Source organism: Camelus bactrianus, chromosome X (assembly GCF_048773025.1).
Source record: "Camelus bactrianus isolate YW-2024 breed Bactrian camel chromosome X, ASM4877302v1, whole genome shotgun sequence".
In the NCBI taxonomy this organism is placed as follows: domain Eukaryota; kingdom Metazoa; phylum Chordata; class Mammalia; order Artiodactyla; family Camelidae; genus Camelus; species Camelus bactrianus.
In genome coordinates, this window is record NC_133575.1 from 81,009,555 (window position 1) to 81,035,097 (window position 25,543).

General features: G+C 44.0%; 1 protein-coding gene across 1 annotated transcript; it reads left to right on the forward strand.

The window, feature by feature from the left end:
• The first annotated feature begins 13,741 nt into the window (after positions 1–13,741).
• On the forward strand, positions 13,742–23,576 carry LOC105080900 (nuclear RNA export factor 2). Its single transcript, XM_074358696.1, has 20 exons — positions 13,742–13,797; positions 14,030–14,183; positions 14,790–14,873; positions 14,988–15,092; positions 15,206–15,286; positions 15,423–15,492; positions 15,648–15,736; positions 15,855–15,962; positions 16,140–16,249; positions 17,951–17,987; positions 18,351–18,419; positions 18,505–18,560; positions 18,701–18,808; positions 18,931–18,989; positions 19,099–19,214; positions 19,308–19,350; positions 19,921–19,993; positions 20,533–20,715; positions 23,119–23,179; positions 23,315–23,576. The coding sequence occupies exons 1-20, from the start codon at positions 13,757–13,759 to the stop codon at positions 23,357–23,359; spliced, it is 1,692 nt and encodes a 563-aa protein (XP_074214797.1). The 5' UTR covers positions 13,742–13,756; the 3' UTR covers positions 23,360–23,576.
• The last annotated feature ends 1,967 nt before the right edge of the window (positions 23,577–25,543 follow it).

Genomic DNA, 25,543 nt, shown 5'->3' on the forward strand with positions numbered 1-25,543 from the left:
ACCCCTAGTAGCTACCAGCATGTGGAAGCTTCAGCCCTTGATGTCACATTGGTGATCTACTGCTTAGGTCATGGATGCTATGGTCTGGTACCCCTCTCTCCAGGGTACATGACCAGTTCAGCCATCTCTGTCCTGTGAAGGTTGTGGGCAACGAAACTCTGTAGATCCACATATAGGCAACAATGTGGCTCCCACCACACGCGGCAGACAAAGCCCTAGCAGTCACGTGAGCACAGCAGCTTCCCTATCGCTGTTGGTCAAGTGTCTCCTATGGTCAGGTGCCAGGATGTGGTTACATGAGACTCAGGCCTTTCAGGCACATGAAGATCGAGGGCTCCTGAACTCACTGGTTCCCGAGGTGAGGGACCGCCTATGGCCGTGCACTAGGGTGCGTCCCTTGAGTGTGGACGTGTATGGAGAGTCTACTGAGCTACAGCCCGGCTTGGCTTTCAGCGGAGTCAGACGTATAGGTGCAGAAGACTGTTAGTCCTGTGGGGGCGCTCTAGCTCGGGGGGAACTCTGACGAGACTCCGGCTCGGGTACTAACTTTGCACCCAGTATTCTATCCCTCCGTGGTGGGCGGTACTTGGGTAGGAGGGGCTCCCGCCGGTACTAGAAGTTTACTCAGAGAACTGGGCCTCTGGGGGCGCCCAAGCGACCTCAGATCAAGGCCTGGCGGAAGAGCAGAGGGCCCGGAGAGGAGACTGGACGGAGGTAGGGAGTGGCTTCGGAGCGTGGCTTAACTCGTACATCTGGCAAAGAAAGCCTGTGGGTGTGTGTGACCTGAACTTGGAGCCATGGAAGCTGTTGTCGCAGAGTCGGCAGAGAGTGAAGTGGAGGAGGACGATGTCCTGCCTCTGAGGGTGGGGTGGCGGCGGAGGGGCGGCAGTGGTTCATGGATTTTATGTCATCTCTCAGCAGCAGGGCCCTGGTTCATCATTAAAGTAGTATTGAATGAGTAAAGTTGAGCAAATAGCGAAATCGTGCTTACACTTTTTGACACGCAGTTCAAGAATATTGTCACTTGTGATAGTTTATATTACACGTAGCTTAAATAATCCCCTTTATTTTTCTCTCATTTCAGCACTTCCAAGCTTGTTCTGCAAAATACTAGGGCAAAAACAGCAACGACAAAAATGTACTCCACGTTAGCGAAGTCTGGGACACACAGGACTGAAGGTAAATTAATTTCCATACTGTAGGATTTTTTTTTTAGATAATATGGTAATATGCAATATGAATCTCAAAGGAAGGGATAGTTTCCCCAACTTACGTGGGAATGAAATATTTTCTCACAGAGCATTGGAGGAAATAGTGTTCCTCAGAAAATATTCTGGGAAACTCTGTCCAAACTAAATCGTTCACCACTTTAAAACTTTGTACCTTTGTTTACAAAGAACCAGGTAATATATGTTTATAATAATTATATTCTATTCTTCTTCTCATTAAGAAATTAATTATTGCTCTTTAATTCATTTTATCTTATCTCATCCTCTAGTCTCTCCTGCTTAAATCTTTTCACTTTTTTTATTCTTCAGAGATAACTCCAATTTCTAAGCATGTTTCTGATAGCGTGGTAGCAAAAATAAGTGCATAAGTGCAAAACATTAGAAAGTCTTATCTATACGACAAATATACTGCCCTCTCGGGAAAGCAAGATGCAACTTTCCTGTCAGGATAAGCAGACACAATACCCCTTTTTTGGGATGGTGGTGGGAAGGAAGAAGAAAAACTGCCTTTATTTGCAGACATGATCACCTATGTAGAAAATTCGATGGATTTTACAAAAGAACTACCAGGCTAATTAAGGGCTTCAGCAAGTTTGCTGGTTACACTGCATTTTAGACAGACATACTGTAAGAATGCATACAAATTAAAAATGAGATTTCATTCTCCCAGTTGAAAATGAGGGATGAGGTGCCCCCCACTTTTTTAATATTTTTTATTGATTTATAATCATTTTACAATGTTGTGTCAAATTGCAGTGTAGAGCACAATTTTTCAGTTACACATGAACATATATATAATTCATTGTCACATTCTTTTTCTCTGTGAGCTACCACAAGATCTTGTATATATTTCCCTGTGCCATACAGTATAATCTTGTTTATTTATTCTACATTTTGAAATCCCAGTCTATCCCTTCCCACCCCCCCGCCCCCTTGGCAACCACAAGTTTGCATTCTAAGTCTATGAGTCTGTTTCTGTTTTGTATTTATGCTTTGTTTGTTTGTTTGTTTTTTAGACTCCACATATGAGCGATCTCATATGGTATTTTTCTTTCTCTTTCTGGCTTACTTCACTTAGAATGACATTCTCCAGGAACATCCATGTTGCTGCAAATGGCATTATATTGTCGGTTTTTATGGCTGAATAGTAGTCCATTGTATAAATATACCAATTCTTCTTTATCCAGTTATCTGTTGATGGACATTTAGGCTGTTTCCATGTCTTGACTATTGTAAATAGTGCTGCTATGAACATTGGGGTGCAGGTGTCATTTTGAAGTAGGGTTCTTTCTGGATATATGCCCAGGAGCGGGATTCCTGGGTCATATGGTAAGTCTATTCCTAGTCTTTTGAGGAATCTCTATACCATTTTCCCCAGTGGTTGCACCAAACTGCATTCCCACCAGCAGTGAAGGAGGATCCCCTTTTCTCCACAGCTTCTCCAGCATTTGTCATTTGTGGATTTTTGAATGATGGCCATTCTGATTGGTGTGAGGTGATACCTCATTGTAGTTTTGATTTGCATTTCTCTGATAGTTAGTGATATTGATCATTTTTTCATGTGCCTATTGATCATTTGTATTTCTTCCTTGGAGAATTGCTTGTTTAGGTCTTCTGCCCATTTTTGGATTGGGTTGTTTGTTTTTTTCTTATTAAGTCATATGGGCTGCTTATATATTCTGGAGATCAAGCCTTTGTCGGTTTCATTTGCAAAAATTTTTTCCCATTCCGTAGGTTGTCTTTTTGTTTTACTTAAGGTTTCCTTTGCTGTGCAGAAGCTTGTAAGTTTCATTAGGTCCCATTTGTTTATTCTTGCTTTTATTTCTATTGCTTGGGTAGACTGTTCTAGGAGAACATTTTTGAGATGTATGTCAGATAATGTTTTGCCTGTGTTTTCCTCTAGGAGGTTTATTGTATCTTGTCTTATGTTTAAGTCTTTGATCCATTTAGAGTTTATTTTTGTGTATGGTGTAAGGGAGTGTTCTAGCTTCATTGCTTTACATGGTGCTGTCCAGTTTTCCCAACACCATTTGCTGAAGAGACTGTCTTTATTCCATTGTATATTCTTGCCTCCTTTTTCGAAGATGAGTTGACCAGAAGTTTGTGGGTTCATTTCTGGGCTCTCTATTCTGTTCCATTGGCCTATATGTGTGTTTTTGTACCAATAGCATGCTGTCTTGATGACTGTAGTTCTATAGTATTGTCTGAAGTCTGGGAGAGTGATTCCTCCAGCCTCTTTCTTTTTCTTCAGTAATGCTTTGGCAATTCTAGGTCTTTTGCGGTTCCATACAAATTTTATTATGATTTGTTCTAGTTCTGTGAAATACGTCCTGGGTAATTTGATAGGGATTGCATCAAATCTGTAGATTGCCTTGGCAGTGTGACCATTTTCCCCCACTTTTTCTTAAAGCAGTTACTTTAGAAAACTTGTAAATTATTTATGTCTCTCTGAAGGTATGAGTATATTTTTAAGGCTAAAAAAGCTTCTGCTCAGCTTTACAACCTAGGAATACCTCTTATTTTAAACAGATATTCCACAATCTTCCAAAGTAGTTTTGTTATTATTAGTTAATAATCAAAGCTGCTGTGTTTTGAATTCCTGTTTATGTCAAGCACTGTGATAACCTCGTTATGTAAGTTAACTCATTTAAATCTCAGGAAAATCCTGAGAGGGTGTTATTTTAATTTACAGATGAGATACAGGAGTCAGGAGAGACTGGGTTGTGCTGTGGTCATAGACAATCCCCAAACCTCAGTGTGGCATATGCCTCCTTCCCAAGCCGTGTCTATGGCAGGTGCATGCCCATTACAGAATTGTGGTTGTAGGAGATTTGATCTATTCTTATTGGAATAATTTAGAGACCCAAATGGACAGAGCAGTCACCATCTCAAAAGCTATCAATCACTGTGCTGTGAGGAAAAGAGAGCCCTGGGGTTAAGGGGTGGTCTCAAACCAAAAACCATATGTTCTGAACCAGAAATAACACATATCACTCAAACCCGTTAGCCAGAATGAGTCACATATATGGCCCTGCCCAAACAAAGAGGATAAAGCAAGAAGTACAGTACTGCCAGGTGCCTGGAACAGGGAAGAAATGGAAACAACTTGGTAAACAACACCCCTGACTACTGCGCGATGCAGCTAGAGCTCAGAGAGATGGAGTACTTTCGTAAAATCATGTGAGCAATAAGTGAGAGAGCCCAGATTTGAGTCTAGACAGGGATGTTTTCAAAGTGGATGTTCTTTCATACACTTTGCTATATTGTATGCTATTCTCTCTCTTAAGTGAAATACATAAATACAGTTGACCCATGAACAGCATGGGTATTAGGGGTGCTGACCCCTGCACAGTTGAAAATCTGCACAGAACTTTTGACTCCCCCAAAATGTAACTACTAATAGTCTACTGTTGACTGGAAGCCTTATTGACAGCACAAGTAGTCGATCAACACATATTTTGTGTTATATGTATTATATAGTGTATTCTTGCTATAAAGTAAGCCAAGAAAAGGTAATGTTACTGAGAAGTTATAAGGAAGAGAAAATATATTCACAGTACTGTACTGTACTTCTCAATACTGAAAGTTTGCATCATCTATTTACAAGATGAATCATCTGTCTATCAGTAACTACATCAATACTGTCTTATATGATACAAAACACTGTAGATGTTATACATATTACTAACACTAGACATCAAAAGTAAAAAGATGATGTGAGAAAGAAATTCATATTTATTTACAGGTATTTGAGAAGGAAGAAGCTGCAATATAATTGTTTTACACTAGCCTGTGGTGATCAATACCATTGCTTCATGGTAGCCTAGTCTATATGCTAATGGATGAATCACTTTAAAACTTCTACGGCATACAGTATTACAGTCATCTTCATAATACAGCATTGGGAGCATTGTTATATTAAAAACACTTACCTGTGGTGATAATAGACAGCTATACAGTTTCTACAATTACAAGAGAGAGAGAGAGAGGCATACTGTACAGTCATGGAATTATTGGAAAGGAAAGTTATAAAACAATAAGGAAACTAAACATTATTAATTTGATATTAAATGTCACTTACCTTCTGCCTATGTCAGGTAAGGATAGGCTATCTACTTCAATACAAGTCTTGTACATGATATTCTACACTTATATTTTTTGTGTATTTGTTGGGGAAAAAATCCACGCATAAGCGGACCCATGCAGTTCAAACCTGTGTTGTTCAAGAGTCAAGTGTATTTAGAGTAGACTCTCTTACTTCACTGCTCCAGTTCCTCTTCCTTAATCGTCTGATGTGCCAATGGTGGAACTGAATAGAGCAGTAGCACTGGCTGAAAATACCAGCACTGCTGAGCCACAGGTCTCTTCCAAACAGATGAGTGTATTGGATATTTGAGTATCTGTTATATTCAAGGACAAAAATCAGAAAATAAAACCCGATGGTAGATGAAAAGATTGTTCATTGGTCATTTACTTAATAAAATGCAATCTCTTGTCTTTCCACTATCTTCAAGGAAAAATAGTAAGGATAAGAGTAGAAATTGATGAAATTGATAACAGATGACAAGAGTTCAACCAAAAACTCCTACATGCCAGCACTTTAAAGAGATAAGATAATAGAGAAATCTCTGGCAACAGGGGTCAAGAAAATTGGAGACAGGTACAGATGAGCCACTTTTGGAATGAAAAAAGCTGTCATGCTTGCAGTTTCAGCAAAGATTAAAAAGATACAGTAATGTTATTAAAAAGATACGCTGGTAAATTTAAAATTTAGATTCAACAGATAAATCCCAGAGAAAACCACGACTTTCCATACTAATGGAATAGAAAATCGTATATATTGTTAAAAGTATTCTTGACAAATAATATATGGGAAAGCAAAATTATTAGCCAATCTCAGTTAGTTACATTAATGCAAAAGGTATAAATAAATTAATAGCAACCTAAGTCCTGCCATGGCTAAAACAGGAAATACAGTATGACAGAGCTGTGTTTAATCCCAGGCATGCAATGTTGGTTTAACATGAGAAGATCTGTAATGTAATTGAGCCCCTTAGTGAAATAAAGGAAGGAGGAAAGGACAATTATCACAAAATATCCAGTATTTTTTTAAACATTTTTTATTGAGTTATAGTCATTTTACAATGTTGTGTCAAATTCCAGCGTAGAGCACAATTTTTCAGTTATACATGAATGTACATATATTCATTGTCACATTTTTTTTATCTGTGAGCTACCATAAGATCTTGTATATATTTCCTTGTTCTATACAGTATAATCTTGTTTATCTATTCTGCATATGCCTGTCAGTATCTACAAATTTTGAACTCCCAGTCTGTCCCTTCCCACCACCCCCCCCGGCAACCACAAGTTTGTATTCTATGTCTATGAGTCTGTTTCCTTTTTGTATTTATGGTTTTTTTTTTTTTAGATTCCGCATATGAGCAATCTCATATGATATTTTTCTGTCTCTTTCTGGCTTACTTCACTTAGAATGACATTCTCCAGGGACATCCATGTTGCTGCAAGTGGCATTATGTTGTCGATTTTATGGCTGAATAGTATTCCATTGTATAAATATACCACCTCTTCCTTATCCAGTCATCTGTTGATGGACATTTAGGCTGTTTCCATGTTTTGGCTACTGTAAATGGTGCTGCTATGAACATTGGGGTGCAGGTGTCTTTTTGAAGTAGGGTTCCTTCTGGATATATGCCCAGGAGTGATAAAAAAGGCCTACAAAAAATAAACAACCAGTTAGCATTAAACAATGACAATAACAATAGTTCTCAGCAATTAATAAATAGAAAGGCATTTCTTTAAACTGACAGTGAATATTAAAAAAAAAGAATGAACTACATCAAACATCATACTTAATAGTGAAACATCAAGTGCATTCCCTTTAAAGTCAAAAAAGGGACAAAAATGACTTATATGACCGCTTCTTTTCAGCTTTGTAGCCTCTCCTGGGCAATCCAGTAAGCCAAAACATATCCATGCAGCTATACATGCATGAATTAATAAATGTGTACAAGTGAAAATAAAGCTGTCAGTATATGTTTATCATCATATAAATTCCAGAGAGGCTACAGAAAATTAAAATTAGTGATAGAGATCAATAAGTCTGTTGAGTGTAAGTTTAATATACACAAACTAATTGTAACAAATGGAAAATATAATTTTCAGTCTGAATATACCATTTAAAATGGCAAAAATTATAACATTCGGTGAAATCAATTGTGAATCAGATCGCTTGGCAACTGTTCCAACATATGGAAACACTCATATGCTTTTCTTTTCTATAGAGACTAAAAGACTAAAACCAAGAAAGTAGACTTATATGAGTGTGTGTGTATGTTTGTGTGCATGTGTGTACACATTAACGAGAACCCCTTACAGGGAGGGTTCTAAATGGGATCTCAGTTGTATCAAACACATATACCATCCTGAGACTTGGAGATGTAACTGAATGACATGGGAGCCTCATTTGGCTCAATGATATGGTGAACTATGTATGATGGGAGGGGCCTCTGGTTTTTATGAGCAGTCACAGCAGAGTGCCTGGAATTCAGTCTCTGTTGTACATATTGGTTAGCATGTAGACAGCAATAGTATTTCAGCTATAACAGTCCCATAGCATGAGTGGGCTTCCCCTGCCTTGCACCGTCCAAGCCCACGTTTTTGACGTTCACTGAGTTTTTGTAAGTGATATAATATGTTTTATTAAAGATAAAATAGCTGGAATGAATACCTGGCAGAGGCAAGTGGGGACTGTGATTAATAGAGTACTTGACAGCAAAATTGGCTGCAAGCCAGAGGCCCTAAGGGAAGTGGGGATCTGGGAAAAGTTATCTGGCCAAGGTGGATCTGAAGATAGCAAGGATCCAGCTGATAAGAGGGGATGAAGTTTTGGTGTTCCATGGCACGCAATGGTGAAACAGTTGCAAGAGTCACCACCTGCGGTCATTTGAGTGGAAATGCCTTTGAAGTCAATGTAAGTCAGTGGACCAAGCAGCTGCTGTAGGGACTCAGAGGACACTCCCTTCCCCACAGCTTTGAGAAACATATTAGTGAGGAGGGCATCTTCATCTTGAAGTGTTCTGAGGTGGCTGACTTGTGTAGACCACAGATAAGATGGGAGATCCTGTCATTGACACGGTCATCTTCATTTCATTATGGATGTGGGGATCCTGGAGTTGCAGGCCCAGTAGGAGCACTTAACCTCCTGCCTTAAGGTGAGTTCTGTTTACCTTAAGAAGCAGCAAGTACAAAAGGATTTTCACATTGGTTTGACCTATACCAACCTTTGAAGGTGGCTAGTTGATCAACAGATCCTCTGGATCTTGAAATATATGAACATCCTTTAAGGTTGCATTTGATCAGTGTAAAAATGAATAAAAGATAAATAAATATTTATTCATAGTAAAATAAAGAACACAAAATATATATAAATAAAACTCTAGATCTGGTGACCTGAGCTATCTTGATGGCAGCTGGTAGTCCTTTATTCAGTTCCCACACTTGACACAGGACACCATTAATGAATGGACTACTGGAGAAGGACTGTACAATGAAGACACAAGTAACTAAAGTAAACCTTCTTCCTAGGCTTAGCAAGTGTTTCTCTGTTGTTCAACTTGAAGGTGGAGTAACAGAGACAGACACAATATACACGGAAAGAAAGGGAGGTTTCCAGAGGGGTGTGTATCGCAGGGATGAATTCATTTCCTCGGGGGCTTTTTCCATTTGTGTTTCATTCTCTTCCCAATGCTCACCCTCATCTTTCTGATCCATACATCCATCCCTTGGCCTTTTCACCCACTATGTCAGGTACGCACGTCCCTTCTTTCCTATGTATCCTTGACTCCAAAGACAATCACTTCTACCCCTCTTCTGACTATGGCAACCACTCTCTGGTCCAGTCGTCCTTCTGTGCCAAAGAGCCTGTAAAGCACATCCGTGTAACTATAAGTGTACATTTAGGCAGGGAATATTTTGTATGATAAATTCAAAAAGTGAAAATGTCTGGGCCAAAGTGACCCAGGCTACTGTAGAGAATTAAGCTCTCATACATTGTTGGTGGAAATGTATATTGCTATAACTATCATCAAATGTCCTTAGGAAACTATCTCTTACATTAAAAAGAATGTTTATGTTCTTCTGGAAGTACCCTGAAGCCCAAGCTGTGCTCTACTATGTCCTTTGGCCTCCATCACTGGGGATGCTCTGTAACCCTGGTCAATCAATCAGTATTGTTCCATTATTATTTTTTTGTATGGATAACTATTACTTTCATAATTTAAAAAATCAAATAGTCAAACACCAATATGAAAAAAATCATTAAGAAGCATATTAACATAGACCAAAGAGCAAAAATTGGTCATATATGATACAGAAAATGTACAGTAGGATTCAGTTTTGTGTGGCAATGCATTTACCAACATGATTTGGAATACATGCATCTGTAACCTAATTATAAAAGCTCATAATGCAAAATATTACCATGCACACGCACACTCTTCCCTTCCTCTGAGACGGTGGCCATACTTACTGTCTGTCACAGAGCTGAGCGCCCACAGATATGCCTGTGAGTCCAGAAGATTCTTCCCACACACCTGATGGCCAGGAAGAAGCTGTGTCTCCTAGATTCAGGGAGACCTTCTCCTGGTTTCTGTCACCGCTGTTTGCAAAAGCCTCCCTTCCTGTAATCAGAAAAGCTGTAGTTTTGGCGTTAGTCAACAGGGAGGAGCTTAGCTCTATTTCTCATTGTACACTAATGAAAAATGTGAATTTTGCAAAAACAAGATCCCACACATGCTAGTTTTACAGGCAGGTTATGAAACAGTTCTGCAGCCCAGTTTATTTTTTCTTTTCTGAAATAAATAGATGTGCTTAGAAATGGTTGAGATGTGTGGATTCTCAAATGTGGTTTTGTTGAAGATTTCAAATCTTCATTACATATATTCATTTGACAAATATTAGTTGTTATTCTGTGTCATACGTTGCAAGCCCAAAGGGACTCCCAGTCTGCAAACCCCATGATCCAAACAGATTTCTCCATCTGGTTTAAGAAAGATATGTCCACTTGGTCCAAGAACACCTGGACCCACCCAAGCAGGAGCAACTAGCTACCAGTCACAAAACATCATCCCAGGTCTGCCCACAGAAATCTGTGCATTGCAACCTGAAAGTTCACCATTCAAGGAGAACCAGTGCAATACTGGAGGAATACTTGGTATGTGGAGGCAGACCAACAGGTGAGGACCCAATTCCTGTTCTGCCATTTACCTGGCTGAGAATCCTAGGTAGTGTATCTAAGCACTTTGAGCCTAATGTTCCTGACCTGGAAATGGACTGTGGATACAGTCGTCGTGGGGTTTCCATGAGTAGGTCAATTAAATCTAGTGAGTCTGCCTAACACTGAGCAAATGTTGGTTGCCACTGGGCAAGTGTTGGCTTACTTCTCACCGTTCTTTTTCTACCATAACAGGGATGCTGTTGCCATGTACTCAACGGCATAGCAATGATGTAGGCAGAATTCCAAACTGACACAGGAAGTAGCCATCTGAACACACATGATGTCATAAAGGATACTAATGACCATTTCTTCATGGGTGGATCAGCTAATGCCTGGTGGAGGCTGAAGGGGAAACCCAGGCAGCTTGGGTGGAGGCACTATTTGCTTAAAATATTCCTGTGATCACCTTTTATTCCCGCAGCACAACTGTGAGACAGGAATTGTACTGAGATGCAAATGTTCAGTAAGTGAATTATGCGTGTGTTTGTGTGTGTGTGTGTGTGTGTAAGATGGCCCCTCTGTGTCTTTTTATCACATGCCCACTCTCCTGCGAGACTCCCCAAACGAGGCCATGCCTGAGATTGCTTGTGTCAGAATCACCTTGTTGAGGGAGGGCTCTGGCCATGTTTAGGCACTGACAGAGTTGGTTACCGTGGAGATTACCATAGCTGTTTGTTGGCTTACTTTTACACTTTCCCCTCAGCAAACCTTGTTTATGAAGTAAAGTCGGTTCTTGAAAATGACTCTGACCCTTCCTGTATACCTTACATTGAATACGTGCCCTTCCTCCTCCCTTCAGTAATTTTTTCCTTTCCTCGATGGATTTTCATAAAGATGAGTTGGTTGCCTGGCATTCTTCAAAGGTCACCAGTAAGATTCCTCTTTGTCATTGTTATTATTGATGACTATCCTTATGAACTCATGGCTCTTTAATGAGTTGATGGGCTTCGAACCATTGGTATATGATGTTGAGCAGAGGAGTGATATGATTTGACTAATATTCTGCTTCTGGGTTGAAAACACAGGTAAGGGAGGCAGGATGAAAGCAGAGGGGCCAGTTGGAGGACAGTATAAATGCAGGAGCTGGATGTTGGAGTCTTGGCCAGAGGGTAGTAATAGAGGTGGTGAGAAGTGGATAGATTCTGGACATACCTTAAGAGAGGGGACAAGAGAATTTCCTGACCAGTTGGATGTGGAGTGTGGGAGTTTTGGGGGCTGAACAAGTGGCATTTGTGGGTCAGATGCTCGATTCGTGTATAATTTCACTTCCAGTGCCACACAAGGAAAGTTGCAAGGCTGTGAGTAGCAAGATCGTCCTGCCAGCAGGCCACACAGTGAAAGCAGTGACCCCTCAGAGGAGTTCATCTGAGGCCTGGTCATAATCACTACGCCATGGCGTGATCATCAGTGGACGGACTTTTCCTCATAAGCATGCCCTGAGACAATTAATGTACAAAATGAACAACACACATGCCTAGAACACCTGAAGTGTTAGAACCCAAAAGGAAGCTGGTTTCTAACAGTGTAATTACCATAATCTTCCCTCCCCTCGAACCAATAGTATAATTACCTGCTGATTCGCGGTTTCAGTAGTATATGATAAAAATAAAACACCCTAAGTGAATCCACCTATAGGAGAGAGGATCGACACCGTCTTATTTCTGCAGATGCCAAAAAGCTTCTAGATCTTTTCACATGGTGAATTAGATATGCTGGCAGGGAGAGACTGTGGGTGGAGGGGTAAACAGCAACACAAGTCCCAGGAATGAATACAAGGTGAGATATAACCAAGACACTTTATGGGCATACCTGTGGCTTCAGTAGCCAATAAAGTAGACGTCAGAGTAAGGGAAATTAATGAGACAAATAGAGGCATTACATAATGATAAAAGGATCAGTCCACCACAGAGACATAACGATCCTAAATTTGATGCACCAAACAATAGAGCCTCAAAGTACACAAAGCAAAAACCGATGGAGCTGAAAGGAGAAGTAGCCGGGTCCATAATTATATTTGGGGCCTTCAACACCCACTCTCCTCTTAGCAAGTGATCCAATTGCTAGAGAGAAAAATCAGCAAGGATATAGGAGATCTGAAAAACACAATAAACTGACAGAATCTACATGGTATAAATAGAACAATCCACCCAACAACAGCAGAGTACAGTTGTTCCCCCTGAAGGTCTATGTAACATTCACCAAGTTAAACCATCTTCTGGACCGTCAACCTCAGTAAGTTCCAAAAGAATTGAAATCATACAGAGTATGTTCCCTGGCCATGATGGAATCAAACTAGAAGTCAGTAATAGAAAAAAGAAGAATCCCTAAACACTTGGAAATGGTACTTGACACATCATTCCACGTTGTCGTTCAGACACTTGTTATAGAAGAACTGAGGTTAGAAGAGTTGCCTCCTGAGCTGTAAGACGTTTCAGGCTGGTCCAAAAGAGAGCTCATTCTGGGCATTTCAAACAGGGTACTGCTGAGGGCAAAGCTGGAGAGAGGGAGACAGTTTAGGAGGCTATTACATCAGTTCTACCTGACACTAATGTTTGTACTGCACTGTCAAAGGAAGGACAGCTTGCTGGTTGTTAGTGGAATCAGTTTGGTGACTGAATGGACTTGGGAAGCATGAGAGAGGTTGCTTCCCAAGTACTGGTGTGATTGTTAGAAAGTCCTGAGAGGAGGCAAGATTCAGGTGCCTTCCTGGTGTATGACTGGTGTCCAGTCTAACCTGTGGATGCATATGCCTCTGTTCTTCATAAATCCTGCTCCATTGTTTTAAAGGGTTCAACATGGTTTTCCTCTTCCCCCTTCTCCTAATTCTTTCTCCTCCTCCTCCTCCTGCTACCCCTCGATTCCTCCCGATAGTGCCATCTGTCAGATAAGGCTCTCCTGTCTGCACAGGCAGAGAGTTTCCTTTCTGGGATTTGTGGGATTGGATCCTTAAGGCAGGTTGTGTGTGATTGGTCCCTTAGGGCAGGTTGGCACTTTGTTTTCCCTACCATCATCTTAGCCTAAGATGTGGTACATGGTAAGTGAACCACTGATGTGTCTTCAAATTTGTATTTTTGTTCCCCTTTCAGAATACAATAATGGTAGTAGCTCATGTCAAGGAAGAAATGAAGGTTGGGGTTCTTTCCGAGGTAATTTTGGCAGGAGGAGCCCTCGTTATGAGCGTGGTGGATGTGAGCGTCAGCCTTCACACCTCCAGGAGGATGATGGAAACATGGTGATGAGGGATGTCCAGGAGGACCCCCAAGGGAGACAGTAAGTGACCAGGCAGCAGGGTCTGCATGCAGCAGCCCCTAGGACTGTGCAACCCTTTCACTCTCCATGCTCTTCTTTCTCTTCTCTCACTGGAAAACGGAAGTGTGCTAGAAGTGGAATAGAGGTTAAGTAATCCTAATCATAGTCCTGGTGTCAGAGAAGCAAGGCTGTACGGAAGACTTTCTTAGCATTTATGGCCACTCACCCTCCTTCTCTCCACATTCCCCTGCAGCACTCTGTATACCACCTACCGGAACAAGAGGAGAGTGAGATGTCATAGTGAAGGCCGCATCCGTGTTACTGTGTGGAGAGATAGAAAACCTCTGCGGAGAGAAATGAGAGAGAACACACAAGATGGAACCCCAGGGAGCTGGTTCAAGATCACAGTGAGTGTCCTGAAAAATTTATGGAATGTTTAGGAGAGAAAAGTCAGGGAGAATTGTGTTGGTCTCATGTAGAGACACTAGTTTATTTTCTGGGGACAGTTTATAATCTGTAGTATATTGCTAAGAGTTATCAATCTTGTTCATCTAAGGGCAAATTCAAAGAAACAGTATAAAGAGAACAGGCTGACTATAAGGAGAACGGAGTAGACTGTCTCAGGGCAAAGATGGAAACTACTGCCAAGGATATGGAGCAACTGCACACTGGAGGTCTCAGCTTGGCAAGCTGAGTGTGGGAGATGGGGTGTCGAGTCTCTGTAGACCTTGTGTGAGGGACAGGCAGTGTCTGCACTAGGTAGGATCTCCTGGAACTTTAAGGAAGATCATCTCTAACACCTTGATTATTTGGAGGAGAGCTCTGAATGGAGAGAAAGAGTGTTTAGTAAATCCATATTAGGCACAAACATAAGAAATCATGCCAGTGGTCCCTTCTTTAAAAGTCCTTTCAAGCTCAGTAGAAGGTCGGAAAAGAACATTGTGTTGGGTCTGTTCTCCAGTCTTAATTCCATGTTGTCTCGCTTCTTTCCCATCTCTGCTTTTCATCCTTAGATTCCTTATGGGATAAATTATGACAAGATGTGGCTAATGAACTCAATCCAGAACCAATGCAGTGTCCCTTTCACTCCAGTGGATGTAAGAGAGGATGGTGAAGCCAGATGAGTGGGCAGAGGGAAGAGGGGGGATGGGGAGCCCACTGACGGGAAAGGCTTTGTCCTGTGAACTTACTGTTACCTCCCCATCCTGCAGTTCCACTATGTGAAAAACCGGGCTCGGTTCTTTGTCCAGGGTGCTAGCACTGCCTCTGCATTGAAGGATGTCAGCTACAAGATTTGTGATGAGGAGAATGAAAAGGTGTGTGTCAGGGGCATTACCTGTACCTTATCCCAGGACAGGACAGTCCAGGGGCTGGTCCTCTTCTTTGGAACTAGAGTTCCTGGTACTAACCTTACCTCTTCTTCCTGCAGGTGGCTATCTTTGTCAATCCCTCTACTGTTCCCTACTCTGTGCTGAATAAGTTGGAGCCAAAAGAAATGGAGCAGCTAAAGGTAGTGTAGACTCAAGGCATGCTGTGTGCCAACACTCAGACCCACCTCTTCTTCCTCCAGCCCCCAGTTCCCCTCGCCCCCAAATTTCCTGTCACCATCACAGCTTCAGAGTGGCTCTCTCCATCTCTCTCTGCAGCTGACTTTGAACAAACGATATAATGTCTCCCAGCAAGCCCTTGACCTCCAGAATCTCCGCTTTGACCCAGGTATGTCTGACAGCAGTAATTCTAGGACAGGGGAGGGCAGAGGGGTCTTCCTGGAGGGAGACTTAGGGATGGTAACGTGTGTGGTGTGGGTGCTGGCTAGTGCTGGCCCCAGACCCCACTCAGCCTTCTGATTCACTTCCCTCGGCTTCCTGAAGACTTGGTGGGTCATGATATTGATATAATTCTGAATCGAAGAAACTGCATGGCTGCCACCCTGCAGATCATCAAAAAGGATTTCCCTGAGGTGAGGCTGTAGGCTAGTGCTGGTATTATGGTAAGGGGTGGAAGACATGGGGCGGAGGGCAGGTTGGTCTCCCAGGCCCTAGATAGTAACTGTCACTCTAACTCTTCTCCCCGCAAAGCTGTTGTCCTTGAACTTGAGCAGCAACAAGCTGTACCATCTGGATGGCCTGTCTGACATTATACAGATGGCCCCCACAGTCAAGATTCTGAACCTCTGCAAAAATGAGGTGAGAGGAGGGAGCCAGATCAAAGTTGGGTTGAGAGCTGGGGGGTCGTGGTCATCACAGTGATGACGGGAGGCTGGCGAAGGTACCTGCTGGGGAGGGTGGGGGTGGAGGTGCAGGGATCCGGATGTGTCTCTTTCCCTGGGATTCGTTTTCCAATTTCCTCCCCATATTTCTCAGCTGAAGTCAGCCTGGGAGTTGAGCAAGATGAAAGGGCTGGATCTCGAAGAGCTGTGGTTACAAGGAAACCCACTGTGTGGCACCTTCCCAGACCACTCCACCTACATAAGGTTGGTGATAACCACTGGCACCTTTCCGGGGACCTTTACCCCCTTGGGAGCCTGAACTGCCCCTGAGAGTGCATGTGTGCAGGAAGGGACAACCCAGGTCCTCCCCCAGGAGCACAGACCCCACCTTCTGCTCTCTCTTGTGTCCCTCACATTTGAGCAGTGTCCTTCCTCTGACCTGCTCACCTCTTCAGGTGCGCTGGGGTCTGTTTCCAAACTCTACACCCAGCATTCTCTACCAAGTCCTCCCAAGAGCGTGCTCCACAAAGTGGGACTCCCCCCATCACCAGAACGGGGAGCCAGATGCTGATTCCCTGGCCTGAGAAGGGTCCTCCAGCTCAGGGTCTCAGGCTGAGACAGGCTTTCCAACTCTATGCTGATATGGGGCTCCCATCCCCCATTCTGATAGAAGTCCTCTTTCCCTTCCTCCAAGATGGTCCTCCCTCCAACCCCAGGTTGACAAGGGGGCTTTCCTGCCACATACTCAGGGTAAAGCCCTGGTGGTTCCTGTCATGACATCCGTTCCTCTGGCCCAACACCAGGAGCTGGGCCCTTCTTGTGGAAAAAGCAGGGTTCCTTGAGTCAAGGGGCTAGAAGTTGGTCACAGAGAGTGAGCAGAGGGCTTCCCAAGGGGGAGTGGAAGGCAGAGGGCAGAGGTGGTGGAGGAGACAGAAAGACAGGCCTCTCGGGGACACTTGCCCCTCCATCCGAACACACATCACATCATCTTGCCTGGTCCTTCAGAGGAGCCCTGGGTAGCCTGAGACAGATATGATTCCTCAGGTAAAGAAATAATTAAGATAGGTGCAGGGACCGCTGTGAGAGAAGATGGTGCTCGTGAGAGGGGGGCATAGACCCTCACTCAGCCCCATACTCACCTGGGAGCTGACCCTTTACTCCTTCTGGGGAAGGTCTGCCCCTGTGGCTGCTCTGTTTCCCATGCCCAGCTCAGACTGAGCTCACACAGGTGACAGAGACTCAACCAGCATCCAGCAGGCCCCCAGCCCAACATGTGCATGGTTACCATCCCTACCACGGGTGCCTGGGACATTCGGGGGCAGGTGAAGGAAAGGGCTGCAGCAGGGGAGACGGTTCCCCTTTCTTCTCTATTCTTCCCTGATCCCCCACCCCAAACCATGGGAGAGGTTCTTTCCCTTCCCTTCACTTTGCTTTCTCTCTCTCCCTTGTCGCTATGCCCCTATGTCTCTGTCTTCTCTTCTTCATCCTTCACTCCTTTTTTGTCTTAATCCCCCTCCATTTCCCTCCCTGCCTCACTAACCTCCTTGGCCCAGCATCCTGGGCCATCCCTGGTGGGTGTCCTTGTGTTGGCAGGATGCAGGACCCCCAGGAAGGATGAAGAGCCCCTGGCTCCAACCTCATTCCCTCTTCCCTCCAAAGCCTACAGTGGGGACCTGCAGGAAGGGAGGGAGGGGAAGGAAGCCTGCTTCCTTGTTGCTTCTTGTGGCACCTGGAGAACAGAGTCAGGGCAGTCTAGGTGGGAGGTACCCAGGAGGGAAAGAGTGGAAGGAGAGGGATGGAGGGAGGCAGGCAGGTAGGGAACACTCTTCTGGTGCATCAGTCCTTGGGGGCGGTGCCCAGGGCCGGGAAGTGTAGGTGGACACACTGGACTGTGTCTGCTGTAAGTGTACTTGCTCCCGTGAGAAGAGACCGCTTTCCAGTTTCACTGACTTTTCATCTTGGCAGCTCCATCCTGGAATTGTTCCCCAAGTTATTACGCTTGGTAAGTGTATTCCTCAATCACTGACTCCTCTAGCTGACACTGACACCGCCCACAAACTACTCTGAACCCTTTAGGTCTTGCCTGAGTTCCATTTTTGAACCTGACCCTTAAACGTTCTGGGGGCAGGGGGAGGGTACAGCTTCTGTGGGAAGCTCACAACAGCTCTGGGTCTTCTTCGACCACGTCTGCCACAGCCTTCAGGGATCTCGTGGTGATGACCCGAAGTGTACTCCAGCCCTCAGATTTTCCAGGGCCCTTCCGCACTTGACCTCTGACCCTCACCATCCGGGACCCGTCCTTTTACTTGATCTTCCAGGGCCAGCTCCCTGGGAACCTCTGCTGACTTCTTTTTCCTTTCCCCAGGATGGACAAGAGTTGCCCTCACCAATTATGATTGACACTGATGTCCCTTACTTAATAAAGCCCTGCAAGGTGAGGAAGAAAGATCAAACAACATTTTGGGTGTTGCAAGGAAGCCTTTTTCAGCCACATAGTCTAAAAGGCCTTTTCATTCCAGGAAAGCAGTGAAGGATCTGATGAGCTGAAGAGTCTGATCCTGCAATTCCTGCAGCAGTGAGTACTGCTGGCAACCTGAGGAAGGGGAGGGCTGGGACAGCTGAGGCCACCCAAGCTCAGCTCTGCTCACGGGAGTTTCCAAGCCTCATTTGAGGTCCGGACCACAGAGACAGACTGTGCTCATGGCTCCCCGACAGGTATTACTTGATCCACGACTCTGGAGACCGACAGGATCTCCTGGGTGCTTATCACGACGAGGCCTGCTTCTCCCTGACCATTCCCTTCAACCCCGAGGACCCAGCCCCGTGAGTATCACAGCTCACACTCTGCTCCTGGGCCGTGTGGCTCCCCAGCAGACGCAGGGCAGCTCCTGCAAACCCCCACACTGGGGCCGGCCCACCTCCTCCTGCTTCTCTTTTTCTCCCAGGAACAGCTTGCAGGAGTACGTCAAGGACAGCAGGAATATGAAGAAGCTCAAGGACCCCTGTGAGTGTGTGATGAGGAGGCGGGGCGGGAAAGGGGGCGGGAAGGGGTCAGTCCTAGGGCCCAGGGCATGGCAGCCCCTGACCTTCCCTCGCTTCTCCTCCCCCCACAGACCTGCGGGTCCAGCTGCTGAAACACACAAAACGTGACATTGTGCGCTCCCTCTGCCTGTTGCCCAAAACTCAGCATGACCTCAGCTCCTTCGTGGTGGACATGTGGCTCCACACGGTGAGCGCCTGCTTCCATCTTGGGCAGGACCGGGAGCCGCAGGTGGGTAGGAGGTTTAGGTGGTGACTGAGCGCCTGGGCTCTTCCCTTTCAGAACACGATGCTCTGCTTCTCTGTCAACGGGGTGTTCAAGGAAGGTGAGTGTGTGTAGACCCCCGTCCCCAGATGCCCCACTGCTCCAACCCCCTGGCCGGGCTCCCTCTCAGCACCCTCCCAGCCACCCCGAACCCTCTTCTTCCCTTCCCGGCCCCTCTGTGTTCTCCAGCCCTCGCTCTTCCCACAAAGGACCCAGGTCTGACCTGCGTTCATGCCTGTCTGCCCCGCACACCCTGGGCGTTAGGGACACAGGCTGTGGAGTTTGATGGCTCTCATCCCAGAGCCTTCCTCTGAGATCCTGGGACCATTACTTAACCTCTCAGTTTCCTCATTTGCAAAATGAGGTATTAGCATCCATGTCTTGGGCAGCAGTGACAAATGCATCAATGAACTGGTGAAGTGGTTGTCACGGGCCCGCGCACAGTAGAGGTCCTGCCACCGGCAGCAGGTTGCTCCTATAGCTGCCCTCCGCATTCCCGACACCCTGGCCCCCAGTGAGCACCTGTCCCCTCAGCATGAGTATCCATCAGACTCTGTCTGCAGACCGCTGTGTGAGCGTGTAAAGCAGGTGGGGCTCTCGGGGTACTGAAGTTTGTTGTTTGTCATTGAAGTGGAAGGAAGGTCTCAGGGTTCTGTTCGTGCCTTCACCCGGACCTTCATCGCTATCCCTGCCAGCCCTTCCAGGTGAGTGCCGTGTGGTGGGTGGGAACCCCCGTCCCAGCCTGGGCTCAGGGGTGTGGGAATGTGGTGGTGCCCACCTTAGGTTTTCTCAATACTGTGGAAAGCCAGCAGGTAGATCCAAGGAGCAGTCTAGCCTAGTGGTTAAGAAGGGCATGGGCTCTGGAACTGGAATGTGGCTTCTCTCCTTGGTCCCAGCACTCATTGGCTATGTGACCTTGGTCAAGTCACGTGGCCTCTGTGCGACTCAGTGTCTTCCTATGACAGTGGATTTCAGATTGTCCACTCCTTGGGCTGTTGTAAAGGGTAAACGTGAAACTGTCCCTGAGTTGCAGGGAAACGTCCAAATGTCATGAAGATGGTGGATAATCTCCCCAAAGGTGGGCTTGTGGGAGGGGCATAGGTACCAGCCAAGGAACCTGGGGGACAGACACAGGAGGAAGGTGGAAGGAATCTGGTTGCTGAGTGGCAGTGGGAGCAGGATTGTTGTTGGGGGTGTGGGGTGGTCCATCTGTCCAGCTGTTGAGGGCCCATTTTTCCTCCAGTCTGTGCATCGTGAATGACGAGCTGTTTGTGAGGGATGCCTCCCCCAGTGAGCCTCAGAGTGCGTTCTCCATCCCAGTGCCTACACTCACCTCCAGCTCCGTGCACACCGGCTCCCGGGAGCAGCAGGAAATGGTGCAGGCTTTCTCCACCCAGTCTGGGATGAAACTTGAGTGGGCTCAGAAGTGAGTGCTGGGTGTGTGTGGGAATGAAGATGGGTTGGAACAGCGGGGGAGTGAATCATGGAAACTCGCAGGCAATTTGGAAAAGTGACTTTTTGGATATTTTGCTGCCAAAAAAGGGTGATCCCATGAAAAAGGTATCATACTATTAAATATGTAAAGTATTTTTAAGATAGGATAATGCTCAGTGACATCACCTTGTATATGGAAAATCCAAAAGAATCCACGAAAAATAAATAAATAAAACATAGAACTAATAACTAAGTTTAATGCAAGAACTATATACAAAACTCACTTGTATTTCTATGTAGTTGCAAAATGAACACTCCAAAAACGGAATGAAGAAAACAAGCCCAGTTAAAATAGCATCAAAATAGTAAAATATTTTGAAACCAATGTAACAGAAGAGGTGAAAATCTTAAACTCTGGAATCTGTAAAACATTGTTGAAGGAAATAACAAAGACCTAAATAAGTGGAAAGACACTCCATTTTCATGGGTTGGAAGATTTACTATTATTAAGATGGCAGTACTACCCAGAGCAATCTAGATTCAGTGCAGTCCCTATCAAAATCCTTCTTCGCAAAAAAAAAAAGAAGTTTAGGATAACCTAAACTTCACATGGAGATGCTCAAAAACAATCTTGAAAGAGAAAAACAAAGTTAGAGAACACACACTTCCCAATTTCAAATCCTGCTGCAGAGCTACAATACTCAAGACTATGTGGTGACTGGCATGTGGACAGTGTTAGGAATCAGTGGAGTAGAAACGAGAGTCCGTAAATAAACCCTCACATTTACGGTCAGTTGGTTGTCAACCAGAGTGCTGAAACAATATGGTGGGGGAAATAATAACCTTTTCAACAAATGGTCCTGGGACAACTTGATATCCACATGCAAGCCAATGAATTTTGACCCCTGGCTCACACACCATGTACAAGCATAGATTGAAAATGGAGCAAAGATCTAAAAGTAAGAGCTATCACTTTAAAATCTTGGGAAAAAATGTAGGTATAAGTCTTCATGAGTTAGGCAATCATTTCTTACATATGACACCAAAAGCACAGGCAACCAAAGGATAAAATGGATAAATCGGTCTTCATCAAAATTAAAAGCTTTTGAGCACCAATGCACACTATCAAAAAGGTGAAAAGCCCACCAGCAGCATGGGAGAAAATATTTGCAAATCACATATGTGGCAAGAATATATGAAGAACCCTTGCAGCTCAACAATAAAAAGGCAAACAACCCCATTTCTTTTTCACATGGGGAAAGGATCTGAATAGACATTTCTCCAAAGCAGATACATAAATGGCCAACAGGCAAATGAAAAACTTCTCAACATCGTTAGTCATTAAGGAAATGAAAATTGAAACCACAGTGAGTTACCACTTCACACCCACTAGGATGGCTTTAATCAATGAAGCGAAGGATAACAAGTGTCGGTGAGGATGTGGAAACATTGGAACTCTCACGTGTTACTGGTGGGAATATAAAATGGAGTGGTGGTTTGGGAAAACATTTTGGCAGTTCCTCAAAATGTTTAACATGCAGTTACCGTAAGACCCGGTAATCCCACGCCTAAGTATCTATCGGGAGAAGTGAAAACATATGTTGACTCTAAAACTTGCACAGGAACGTTCATAGCAGCATTATTCACGAGAACCAAAAAGTGGAAACAACCCAAATGTCCTTTAGCTGGTGAATGGATGTATAAATCTGGTACATCCATATAGTAGAATATTATTCAGTCATAAAAAGGAATACACTTCTGATATGTGTCATGACATGGATGAACTTTGAAAGCATTATGCTAAGTGAAAGAAGCCAGCCACAAACGCTGGCATATTGCATGATTCCATTTATATGAAATGTCCAGAGTCGGCAAATCCACAGGGACCAAAAATAGATTAGTGGTTGCCAGGGTCTGGGGGAAGGGGAGGAATAGGGAGTGATCGCTAATGGTTCAGGGGTTTCTTTTTGAGGTGATAAAATTTTTTTGAAATTAGATGGTTGTGATGATTGCACAATCTTGTGAATATACTAGAAGGCACTGAATTATATACTGTAAAATGCTGTGTGCATTATATCTCAATAAGAATGATAGGAATCCTGTACTTTAAAATTTTTCACTTGTCATTTTCTTGAACATCTTTCTTGATCAGTATATATTCAGTTTCCTTGTTCTTTGGCACAGCTCTACTTTTCTGTTTTGAATTCTAGTGGGCATGAATGCTAGTGGTAGATATTTTGGTTTTCACTGGGTCTTTCTTCGTCATTACACATAGTGCTCATACTGGTACATGTGTCCCAGCAAGACAGTGGCATAGATTTAGCGGTGGCGTTGCACGGTCAGCATGTCCGTACTGTGGCACCAATGGAGATCACCTGTTCTTCTCCCACTGCAGGTGCCTTCAGGACAATGACTGGAACTACACCAGAGCTGGTCAGGTCTTCACTACGCTCAAGGTGAGGTCTGGGAATCAGATGGGTTAAAGATGAACATTTCTGAGCCTTCAGGAAAGCCAAGAAGGTGGAGGCCAGTGGCCTGGGGATGAAACTCTGGGAGCTGGCTTTTCTAACATCCCGACTCCTTCTCTCCAGGCCGAGGGCAAGATCCCAGAGGAGGCCTTCAAACAAATCCCCTAAAAGGAGCCCTTGGATGACGTCTTTGTCTACATCCACATCATCTTTGTTTCTCTCTTCTCCAGCCTCAGGCCACGCCCATGGCTGGGGTTGGAGGCCTGGCTGCCCAAGAAGCCAACGTTACCTTGTAGACCAGGTGACATAACCACCTGAAGGGTCAGTTGTTCTGTGTATTTTCCCACCCACAATTGCTGTTTAATTTCATAATAAAGAGTGATGTTGCATGTTGTATGCTGTGTGTCCTGCATCTCTCTTCCCTGTCCCAACCATGAGCCAGTGGATCCAGGACTGAAAGACCCTGCCTTCCTCCCCTATGAGGAGGCACCTGCTAACCCAACAAGTCGAAGCACCTTCTAACCCAACAAGTGGGGTTTATATACACTTTTTTTCCATTTAAAAACATGAAGATTCTGTACAAAAATAGGATAATGGGATTTAAAGTGCACGCATCAAAACTCCATTATGTCCCACCACATTACTAGGTGGTTTACATATGTATATCATGGCTCAAGTTGTCTCCTCCAAGCCACTTCAGCTACATCCAGTAAAACACCTAAAGCCATTTCCCACCAAGTCAGGTTTATGCAAGAGTAAAATCCACTGTCTTCATTTACCACCACTGTTTTAACCAAACGTAATAAATGTAGTTTAACTAAATGTAGTATAATACACGTAACTAAATTCATTCTAACAAGAATCACTTCTTGTCTGTTACAGATAAAAATGCTGCTTTTGTTGATATCAGCTATATAGTGGTAATACAAATTGGTTTTTCCATGATGTGTAAGCATAAATTTAGAGCAAAATTTTCCTTTTATCACATGGTGCTTAGAAACCACTAGCACTTCCAACTCTGACTCACTTGCCTGGTTTCTCACACCAGGGCATTAGTGAATTTAATGCCATGTTGCCCGTGTGCCCTTAGATTTTGCCCATTCTTTTTGTGGTCACCCCTTCTGGAGCCACAAACCCCATCAAAGATCAATTCCTCGCTTCAAGTATAATCCTCACTATTGTAAACTCCTAGGCATTTTATTCTGGATATTTGGCAAAGCTTTTCTTTTTCTTTCTTTCCTTCTTTTTATATTAACCATAATACATTTCTGCATTAGTTTTGTACTGCTGCATAACAAATTACCACAAAGTTTGGTAGGCCAGAATTTTGCAACAGGGTTCTGTGTTCAAGGAACCGTTAAGTCTGGCATCAATGTGCCAACTGAACTGTGTCCTCACTGGAACATCTAGGGTGAAATATGCTTACAAACGCATTCTTTCTGTTGTGTTGGTAGAATTCATTTCCTTGTGGCCATAGGGTTGAGATCCCATTTCCTTGTTGACCGTCAGCCACAGGCCACTTCAGCTCCTAGAGGTAACTCGCATACTTTACCACTTCATCTACTCCATATTCAACCCAGCACCAATGTGTCAAATTCTCATGCTTTCAACCTCTGAACCTTCTGTATTTGACCTCTAGACCCAGATTTAAAGAGCTTATGTGATTAGATCAGGACCACCCAGATAATATTCCTTTCTTAAAGTCAACTGTGCCATAAAACATATCCTAATCATGGCAGTAAAATTCATCAGATTTATAATCCTGGGTATTATGCAGGATGTGTACACCAGGAGGAAGGGATATTTGGGCCATCTTATAATTTTACCTGCCAGAGAAGTTTACTTTCCACTAGGGTCATTAGTTTAAATTTCACTCATGTCATCGTCCAATGCATGAACCCTGCAGTGGTTCTGAGACCCAGACGCATTGGATCTAGGGACTCACTTCCCTGAGGTGTTGGAGTTTGCTACTGTATTCTTGTCATCCAGGAATCTGGCAAAGAGGGAAGAAAACATGTCTGTGGAATCGTGCTGCTTTTAGGGTCCAAGTCTGAAAGATGCATGTATTATTTAAATCCCCATCCCTTTGGACAGAAAAACTCGGTCATAAGGCTTCACCCCATAAATTTCTAAAATGTCTATGTGACAATGACAAAAAGAAGAGCTTGGGTGAACACATGACATTGTCTCTGCAACAACACTTAACCTCTTCTTGATTCCTCACGGTTGTGGTTTTAAACACATAATAGATTCTCACTAATTGTTGCTCATGGCATGAATGGATGAATAAGTCAGCCAACTATTACACAGTAATGTCACCAGGGATTTTTGAGGTGAGGAAAATCATTTCAT